The 10806-nt window shown below is 48.4% G+C and overlaps 1 protein-coding gene across 1 annotated transcript; it reads left to right on the top strand.

The window, feature by feature from the left end:
* Nucleotides 1–3486: 3486 nt before the first annotated feature.
* LOC129816224 (uncharacterized) lies at nt 3487–5804 on the top strand. The gene is made up of 2 exons (XM_055870458.1): nt 3487–3839; nt 4112–5804. Exons 1-2 carry the CDS (start codon nt 3487–3489, stop codon nt 5802–5804), a joined length of 2046 nt encoding a protein of 681 aa, XP_055726433.1.
* The last annotated feature ends 5002 nt before the right edge of the window (nt 5805–10806 follow it).

Genomic DNA, 10806 nt, shown 5'->3' with positions numbered 1-10806 from the left:
ACATGATGCTCTGTGAGGGTCTTAGGGGCCAAGCCATATTTGTTCAGCCTCCTGAGGTTGAAGAGGCGCTGTTGCACCTTCTTCACCACACTGTCTGTGTAGGTGGACCTTTTCAGATCATCAGTGATGTGAACGCCAAGGAGCTTGAAGCTTTCCACCTTCTCCACTGCTGTCCAGTCAATGTGGATAGGAGTGAGCTCCCTCTGCTGTTTCCTGAAGTCCACGATCAGCTCCTTCATTTTGTTGATGTTGAGGGAAAGGTTATTTTCCTGGCACCACTCCGCCAGGGCCCTCACTTCCTCGCTATAGGCTGTCTCGCCATTGTTGGAGGCCTGCATTGCCACTCAGTCATGAGTGAACAGGGAGAACAGTAGGGGGCTGAGCATGCACCCTTGTGGAGCCCCTGTGTTAAGGATCAGCGAAGTGGAGGTGTTTTGTCCCTACCTTCACCACCTTGGGGCGCGGCCCGTCAGGAAATCCAGGACCCAGTTACACATGGCAGGGTTCAGACTCAGGGCCCAGAGCTTAATGATGAACTTGAAGGGTACTATGGTGTTGAAGGCTGAGCTATAGTCAACAGCATTCTTACATTAGGTATTCCTCGAGTCCAGATGGGATAGGGAAGTGGGCAGTGTGATGGCAATTATATCATCTGTTATTCTATTGGGGCGGTAAGCAAATTAAAGTGGGTCTAGGGTGACAAGGAAGGTAGAGGTGTCATGATCCTTAACTAGCCTCTCAAAGGACTTCATGATGACCAAAGTGAGTGCAACGAGGCGATAGTCATTTAGTTCAGTTACCTATGATTTCTTGGGTAAAGGAACAATGGTGAACATCTTGAAGCAGGTGGGGACAGCAGACTGGGATTGGGAGAGATTCAATATGTCTGTAAACTCTCCAGCCAGCTGGCCTGCGCATGCTCTGATGACGCGGCTAGGGATGCCGTCTGGGCAGGCAGCCTCGCGAGGGTTATCACACTTAAATGTGTTACTCACGTCGGCCACGGAGAACGAGAGCCTTCAGTACTTGGAAGCGGGTCGCGTCGGTGGCACTGTGTTATCCTCAAAGCGGGACGAAGAAGGTGTTTAGCTTGTCCGGGAGCAAGACGTCAGCATCCGCGATGTGGCTTGTTTTCCCTTTGTAATCCGTGATTGTCTGTAGACCCTGCCAAATACTCTGTAGACCCTGCCTTCTGGTTATTCTCAAGCATGATTCTATTCCTCACACTATCGCTAGTGCGGTGACATAGCAGAAAACCAAGGATATTTCTCCTTCAATGATGTTTCGATATCTCACACATGGCTCCCATATCGCAAAACATGCTCACCGAAGCCAGGGAAGTCCCAACATAGTAAACCCTCAGATGTCCCAAAACTAAGGGAGTACGCACCAAGAAGGTGCAGAGACAACCCCTCAAGAAAAAAACTCATAACAGCCCAGATGAATCTCAGTTAATAAGACACGTCCCAAAAACAGTTCCCAAGAAGTAAACTCTTCTGTAGGACAGGGCCCTTCTAGGACCAGTTTAATGAGACATGTCCCAAAAACAGCTCCCACTACCCTCTTTAGCCGCTAGGGCCGCACCCTAGGTTGGCCTACCCTTCTTACCACCCCTAGGAGGGATAGAGGCACGTTTCAGCCTCCTCTTCAGACCAGATCTAGTAAGCAGTCTGCAGTGCTCAGAGGAGTCCTCGAGCGCCTCCTGGGCATGTTCCCTACCCAAGAAATTAATTTATAGAGGGTGGGAATCTTTTCCAGCTATCATGGAGCCAAAAGCACAAGAATGTGGAGGTTCGAGTGCTAGGCTAATCTTGGGATGGGATAGCCTATGGCCTTTGCAAGAGACAAGGCTTGCTATGGGGACCGAGCAACGCCTGTTGTTAGAACACCGTGCAGACAGTGTATGCAAGCTAGTTACAAGCCCTGTGGCTGGTGGCTAGCGAAAGAGTAGCTTGTGTAAACGGCGCACCAAGCTACGTAGTTAGGGGCATTGCTACCAAAAGCTAGCAATATTGAGCCCTGTGTCGTGCTATAGCCCAAGGCTAGTGGGGCTAGCTAGTGAGGAGCCTTGCAGCTAACAGCTACCAATATTGAGCACTGTATAACGCTATGGCCACGAGGCTAGTGGAGTATTAGCTAGCTAACAGCTACCTCATAATGAAGGTTTGTCATGAGTAGCTCAGTGTTGGCTGAAGGAAACCGAGTGACCGAGTTAGCCTTCAGAGAAAATGCTCCCGCGATCGACGGTGCCGTGAAGGCAGAGAGGGTCGGTCTAGCTAAGACGGGTGAACGTAGCTTAACTAGACTAGAGAACGGAGCTACCAACGATACTGTGTTAGCTGGCCTCTCAGCAAGCTAGCCAAGTTAGCTGAAACTTTGCTTCGCGGGCTAACTCGTTCTCAATAGCTAGCAGTGAGGCTAGCTACAAACAGAGACTGAAAAGTAAAAATGGGAATTTCTACTTTGAAAACAAAAACCTGGTTAGAACTCAACCTCTCAACAAGGTCTGAAGACCTACGCTCGACAACGATATATTTCATGGTTCGCTTGTGAGCAGGTCAGCAGGTAAGCAGGCAACGGGTATCCAGTCGATATGAGGAGAGCTAGAGTAGTGACCCTCTTCTGGCGAGGAAGAGAAATGTCTATAACCAGAGGACGGACAAGTGACTTTGTATATGGCTCAATTTTGACACTATAGTTGATGTTTCTGACTCCTAACCAGAAAAGCTGGTTCTAAGGGGCAGTTGACCTTTAAGCTTATTCCTCAAGCTTAGACTTTGGCTTCAGCTATGAGTCACAATGTCTCTCTTGCTTAAGAAAGACACAACTTATGGTGTAAATACACAGTGGCATTTAATACACATACTCACGCACGCACGTACACACACATGGTGGTTATTTTCCAAAGCTTGGCAGCGATGAACGCTTGCAGTCAGTGCTGCATGTCTGTGGGTTCTGGTCTCCGTAGCTGTAATTGAGGACTAGACTTTATTTATATATATATATATCTTATGTGATTTATTTACCCTAATCAAAATTAAGTATGTGTGTGTGTGTGCGTGCGTCAGACTTTTTTTTAATACCCCGAGTGTACAAAACATTAAGAACACCTACCTAATATATTCATCAGGTCATGGACTCTACAAGGTGTCGAAAGCGTTCCACAGGGATGCTGGCCCATGTTGACTCCAATGCTTCCTACAGTTGTATCAAGTTGGCTGGATGTCCTTTGGGTGGTGGGCCAGTTTTGCCTGTTCAAAGGCACCAAAATATTTTGTCTTAGCCCATTAATCCTTTGAATGGCACACACATCCCCCCCCCTTCCCCCCAGAGTCCAGTACTGCTCTATCATGGCACATGGTTCTATGAGGTGTTTTGGTTGGTTGGTTGGTTGGTTGGTTGGTTGGTTGGCTCAGAGCAGATCTTTCCCTGTGCAGCAGCTGTACAGTGGATTGGACTGGCCCAACCTCCCACCAGATAAAGCAAATGGCCCAACCTCCCACCAGACAGAGAAACTGGCCCAACCAGACAGAGAAACTGGCCCAACCTCCCACCAGACAGAGCAACTGGCCCAACCAGACAGAGAAACTGGCTCAACCTCCCACCAGACATAGAAACTGGCCCAACCAGACAGAGAAACTGGCCCAACTTCCCACGAGACAGAGAAACTGGCCCAACCTCCAACCAGACAGAGAAACTGGCCCAACCAGACAGAGAAACTGGCCCAACCAGACAGAGAAACTGGCTCAACCTCCCACCAAACATAGAAACTGGCCCAACCAGACAGAGAAACTGGCCCAACTTCCCACCAGACAGAGAAACTGGCCCAACCAGACAGAGTGACTGGCCCAACTTCTAACCAGACAGAGAAATTGGCCCAACCAGACAGAGAAACTGGCCCAACCAGACAGAGAAACTGGCTCAACCTCTCACCAGACAGAGAAACTGGCCCAACCTCCCACCAGACAGAGAAACTGTCCCAACCAGACAGAGAAACTGTCCCAACCTCCCACCAGACAGAGAAACTGTCCCAACCAGACAGAGAAACTGTCTCAACCAGACAGAGGAACTGACCCAACCTCCCACCAGACAGATAAACTGGCCCAACCAGACAGAGTAACTGGCCCAACCTCTCACCAGACAGAGAAACTGACCCAACCAGACAGAGAAACTGGCCCAACCTCCCACCAGACAGAGAAACTGGCCCAACCTCCCACCAGACAGAGAAACTGGCCCAACCTCCCACCAGACAGAGAAACTGGCTCAACCTCCCACCAGACAGAGAAACTGTCCCAACCAGACAGAGAAACTGGCCCAACCTCTCACCAGACAGAGAAACTGGCCCAACCAGACAGAGAAACTGTCCCAACCTCTCACCAGACAGAGAAACTGGCCCAACCAGACAGAGAAACTGGCCCAACCTCCCACCAGACAAAGAAACTGGCTCAACCTCCCACCAGACAAATAAACTGGCCCAACCAGACAGAGTAACTGGCCCAACCTCCCACCAGACAGAGAAACTGGCCCAACCTCCCACCAGACAGAGAAACTGGCTCAACCAGGCAGAGAAACTGTCCAAACTTCTCACCAGACAGAGAAACTGGCTCAACCAGGCAGAGAAACTGTCCAAACTTCTCACCAGACAGAGGAACTGGCCCAACCAGGCAGAGAAACTGTCCAAACTTCTCACCAGACAGAGGAACTGGCCCAACCAGACAGAGAAACTGGGCCAACCTCCCACCAGACAGAGAAACTGGCCCAACCTCTCACCAGACAGAGAAACTGGCCCAACCTCTCACCAGACAGATAAACTGGCCCAACCAGACAGAGAAACTGGCCCAACCTCCCACCAGACAGAGAAACTGGCCCAACCTCTCACCAGACAGATAAACTGGCCCAACCAGACAGAGAAACTGGCCCAACCACCCACCAGACAGATAAACTGGCCCAACCTCCCAACAGACAGAGAACTGGCCCAACCTCCAAACAGACAGAGAAACTGGCCCAACCTCCCACCAGACAGAGAAACTGGCCCAACCAGACAGAGGAACTGGCCCAACCTCTCACCAGACAGAGAAACTGGCCCAACCTCCCACCAGACAGAGAAACTGGCCCAACCTCCCACCAGACAGGGAAACTGGCCCAACCAGACAGAGAAACTGGCCCAACCTCCCACCAGACAGAGAAACTGGCCCAACATCCCACCAGACAGAGAAACTGGCCCAACCAGACAGAGTAACTGGCCCAACCTCTCACCAGACAGAGAAACTGGCCCAACCTCTCACCAGACAGAGCAACTGGCCCAACCTCCCACCAGACAGAGAAACTGGCCCAACCTCCCACCAGACAGAGAAACTGGCCCAACCAGACAGAGAAACTGGCCCAACCTCCAACCAGACAGAGAAACTGGCCCAACCAGACAGAGAAACTGGCTCAACCAGACAGAGAAACTGGCTCAACCAGACAGAGGAACTGACCCAACCTCCCACCAGACAGAGAAACTGGCCCAACCATACAGAGGAACTGGCCCAACCAGACAGAGAAACTGGCCCAACCTCCAACCAGACAGAGAAACTGGCCCAACCAGACAGAGAAACTGGCTCAACCAGACAGAGAAACTGTCTCAACCAGACAGAGGTTCTGACCCAACCTCCCACCAGACAGAGAAACTGGCCCAACCAGACAGAGGAACTGACCCAACCTCCCACCAGACAGATAAACTGGCCCAACCAGACAGACAAAGTGACCCAACCTCCAACCAGACAGAGAAACTGGCCCAACCTCCCACCAGACAGAGGAACTGACCCAACCTCCCACCAGACAGAGAAACTGGCCCAACCAGACAGAGGAACTGGCTCAACCTCCCACCAGACAGAGAAACTGGCCCAACCAGACAGAGGAACTGGCCCAACCTCCCACCAGACAGAGCAGAGGAGCTCTCCAGATTTACTAATCTGTGTGTTTGTGTGTTTCAACAGTGTGTGCGTGTGTGTCCTTGTTTGTGTGTGTGTGTGTGTGTGTGTATGTTTCAACAGCGTGTGTGTGTGTGTGTCCTTGTTTGTGTGAGTGTTTTTTAACAGCAGGAGAGACAAGGCGGGAGAAGTCTCTGCCAGACAGTGAGTCACACGGACACATTATCAGAACCTGGTCTAGGCTTGAATATCTGACCTAACACAGTACAGTGATTCATGCCTACAGCCTTGTCTCTGATTAAGCATTCCTTTTGAAATGATACGTTGCTCATCTAGCCTGGTCCCCAGTCCGTGTTATTCTGAACACGATACCCTAGCCTGGTCCCCAGTCCGTGTTATTCTGAACACGACACGATACGATGTCCCCAATCACTGCCCTGGGGCATTGGGATATTTTATTAGACCAGAGGAAAGAGTGCCTCCTACTGGCCCTCCAACACCACTTCCAGCAGCATCTGGTCTCCCATCCAAGGACTGACCAGGACCAACCCTGCTTAGCTTCAGAAGCAAGCCAGCAGTGGTATGCAGGGTGGTATGCTGCTGGCATAGTTGGTGTCACTGAGTTTCTTTTCCACAAGATATGGTCCAGAAAAACGTGCCGACAGAGATGAGCGAGGGATTGGTAACAAAACTAAAACTTGATGCGAAAGAATGGCCAACAGCCTTTTTGTCATAATGCAACGTCATGCGTTTTTTGAGACGAGGAGAGAGACTTTTGCGCTAACGCACAGGCGGCGTGCAGTCTCTCCCGCGTCTTACTGACATAATCCAACACATTTTTAGGGGCGCTACTGGGTGTAGGAGATGCTCCTTCAACACTTTCAGCGGACCCCGCGGGGTGTCTCCAAACACAAGGTCCACAGGGCTGAACCCTAAGGACTCTTGTATCGTTTCCCTAATAGCAAATAGGACAAAGGGCACCCCCTCATCCCAATCGGGATGTGTGTGTCTCTCTCTGTGTGTGTGTGTGTGTGTGTGTGTGTGTGTGTGTGTGTGTGTGTGTGTGTGTGTGTGTGTGTGTGTGTGTGTGTGTGTGTGTGTGTGTGTGTGTGTGTGTGTGTGTGTGTGTGTGTGTGTGTGTGTGTGTGTGTGTGCGCACGCGTGCGTGCGTATGGGTGTGTGTGTGTGTGTGTGTTTTTGTGTGTATTAGGTTGAGGTCCTGAGGTCGTGAGAACCATGTGGAAAGGGGAAGAACAGAGGAACAGAGGAGAAGAAAGAAACAACATGTTGGGATGATGTTTCTAGCCGTCAATGTTTTGTGAGGGGACTGTAGAGGGACCGACTCATGGAGAGAACAGGTTCTGTTTTGGAAGGGGACTGTAGAGGGACCGACTCATGGAGAGAACCGGTTCTGTTTTGAGAGGGGACTGTAGAGGGACCGACTCATTGAGAGAACCGGTTCTGTTTTGAGAGGGGACTGTAGAGGGACCGACTCATGGAGAGAACCGGTTCTGTTTTGGGAGGGGACTGTAGAGGGACCGACTCATGGAGAGAACCGGTTCTGTTTTGGGAGGGGACTGTAGAGGGACCGACTCATGGAGAGAACCGGTTCTGTTTTGGGAGGGGACTGTAGAGGGACCGACTCATGGAGAGAACCGGTTCTGTTTTGGGAGGGGACTGTAGAGGGACCGACTCATGGAGAGAACCGGTTCTGTTTTGAGAGGGGACTGTAGAGGGACCGACTCATGGAGAGAACCGGTTCTGTTTTGGGAGGAGACTGTAGAGGGACATTATTTTCTGTAGGAATGTAGTGAAGTAAAAGTAAACGTTGTCAAAAATATAAATAGTAAAGTACAGATACCCCCAAAAAACGACTTAAGTAGTACTTTAAAGTATTTTTACTTAATAACTTTGAAGATGCAAAAAATATATATTTTTTATTGTGAAACCAACAAGAAATAAGTGAAAACTGAAAACTTGAGTGTATATAACTATTCACCCCCCCAAAGTCAATACTTTGTAGAGCCACCTTTTGCAGCAATTACAGCTGCAAGTCTCTTGGGGTATGTCTCTATAAGCTTGGCACATCTAGCCACTGGGTTTTTTGGCCATTCTTCAAGGCAAAACTGCTCCAGCTCCTTCAAGTTGGATGGGTTCTGTTTGGGTACAGCAATCTTTAAGTCATACCACAGATTCTCAATTGGATTGAGGTCTGGGCTTTGACTAGACCATTCCAAAACATTTGAATGTTTCCCATTAAACCACTCTAGTGTTGCTTTAGCAGTATGCTTAGGGTCATTGTCCTGCTGAAAGGTGAACCTCTGTCCCAGTCTCAAATCTCTGATAGACTGAAACAGGTTTCCTCCAAGAATTTCTCTGTATTTAGCGCCATCCATCATTCCTTCAATTCTGACCAGTTTCCCAGTCCCTGCTGATGAAAAACATCCCCACAGCATGATGCTGCCACCACCATGCTTCAATGTGGGGATGGTGTTCTCGGGGTGATGAGAGGTGCTGGGTTTGCGCCAGACATAGTGTTTTGCTTGATGGCCAAAAAGCTCAGTTTTAGTCTCATCTGACCAGAATATCCCAGAAACACCAAACACAAACGTGTTTGCTTCTTTTTTTCTTTAAGCAATGGCTTTTTTTCTGACCACTCTCCCATAAAGCACAGCTCTGTGAAGTGTATGGCTTAAAGTGGTCCTATGGACAGATACTCCAATCTTTGCTGTGGAGCTTTGCAGCTCCTTCAGGGTTATCTTTGGTCTCTTTGTTTCCTATGTGATTAACGCCCTCCTTGCCTGGTCTGAGTGTTGATGGGCGGCCCTCTCTTGGCAGGTTTGTTGTGATGCCATATTCTTTCCATTTTTTAATAATGGATTTAATAGTGCTCCGTGGGATGTTCAAAGTTTCTGATATTTTTTTATAACCCAACCCTGATCTGTACTTCTCCACAACTTTGTCCCTGATCTGTTTGGAGAGCTCCTTGGTCTTCATGGTGCTACTTGCTTGGTGGTGCCCCTTGCTTAGTGGTGTGGCAGACTCTGGGACCTTTCAGAACAGTTGTATATATACTGAGATCATGTGACAGATCATGTGACACTTAGATTGCACACAGGAATACTTTATTTAACTAATTATGTGACTTCTGGAGGTAATTGGTTGCACCAGATCTTATTTAGGGGCTTCATATCAAAGGGGGTGAATACATATGCACGCACCACTTTTCCATTTTAAATTTTGTCAATTTTTTTTAAACAATTACTTTTTTTCACTTCACCAAATTCGACTATTTTGTGTATGTCCATTACATGAAATCCAAATAAAAATCCATTTAAATTACAGGTTGTCATGCAGCAAAATAGGAAAAAACGCCAAGGGTGGTGAATAATTTTGCAAGCCACTGTAGTATGCTTACTTACTTTACTTTATTTCTTATTATTTATTTTTAGTTTCTGTTTTTTTGTTCTGTTTTATGTTATTTTAGTATTACATTGATATTGATTATTGCATTGTTGGGTTTAGAGATCACAAGAAAGGCATATCACTGTACTTGTGCACATGACATTAAAACTTTCATATCCACCAGTACCGACTTCATAACCACCAGTACCGACTTCATAACCACCAGTACTGACGTCATAACCCCCAGTACCGACTTCATAATCACCAGTACCGACTTCATAACCACCAGTACCGACTTCATAACCACCAGTTCTGACTTCATATCCACCAGTACCGACTTCATATCCACCAGTACCGACTTCATTTCCACCAGTACCGACTTCATAACCACCAGTACTGACTTCATAACCACCAGTACCGACGTCATATCCACCAGTACCGACTTCATAACCACCAGTACCGACGTCATATCTACCAGTACCGACTTCATAACCACCAGTACTGACTTCATAACCACCAGTACTGACTTCATATCCACCAGTACCGACGTCATATCCACCAGTACCGACGTCATATCCACCAGTACCGACTTCATAACCACCAGTACCGACTTCATAACCACCAGTACCGACAGCATATCCACCAGTACTGACTTCATAACCACCAATACCGACTTCATATCCACCAGTACTGACTTCATATCCACCAGTACTGACTTCATAACCACCAGTACCGACTTCATAACCACCAGTACCGACGGCATATCCACCAGTACTGACTTCATAACCACCAATACCGACTTCATATCCACCAGTACCGACTTCATAACCACCAGTTCTGACTTCATATCCACCAGTACCGACTTCATATCCACCAGTACCGACTTCATATCCACCAGTACCGACTTCATAACCACCAGTACTGACTTCATAACCACCAGTACCGACGTCATATCCACCAGTACCGACTTCATAACCACCAGTACCGACGTCATATCTACCAGTACCGACTTCATAACCACCAGTACTGACTTCATAACCACCAGTACTGACTTCATATCCACCAGTACCGACGTCATATCCACCAGTACCGACGTCATATCCACCAGTACCGACTTCATAACCACCAGTACCGACTTCATAACCACCAGTACCGACAGCATATCCACCAGTACTGACTTCATAACCACCAATACCGACTTCATATCCACCAGTACTGACTTCATATCCACCAGTACTGACTTCATAACCACCAGTACCGACTTCATAACCACCAGTACCGACGGCATATCCACCAGTACTGACTTCATAACCACCAATACCGACTTCATATCCACCAGTACCGACTTCATAACCACCAGTACTGACTTCATAACCACCAGTACTGACTTCATATCCACCAGTACCGACTTCATAACCACCAGTACCGACTACATAACCACCAGTACTGACTTCATATCCACCAGTACTGACTTCATATCCACCAGTAC

Source organism: Salvelinus fontinalis, chromosome 19 (assembly GCF_029448725.1).
Source record: "Salvelinus fontinalis isolate EN_2023a chromosome 19, ASM2944872v1, whole genome shotgun sequence".
NCBI lineage: Eukaryota > Metazoa > Chordata > Actinopteri > Salmoniformes > Salmonidae > Salvelinus > Salvelinus fontinalis.
This window is presented reverse-complemented; position numbering and strand designations above follow the sequence as displayed.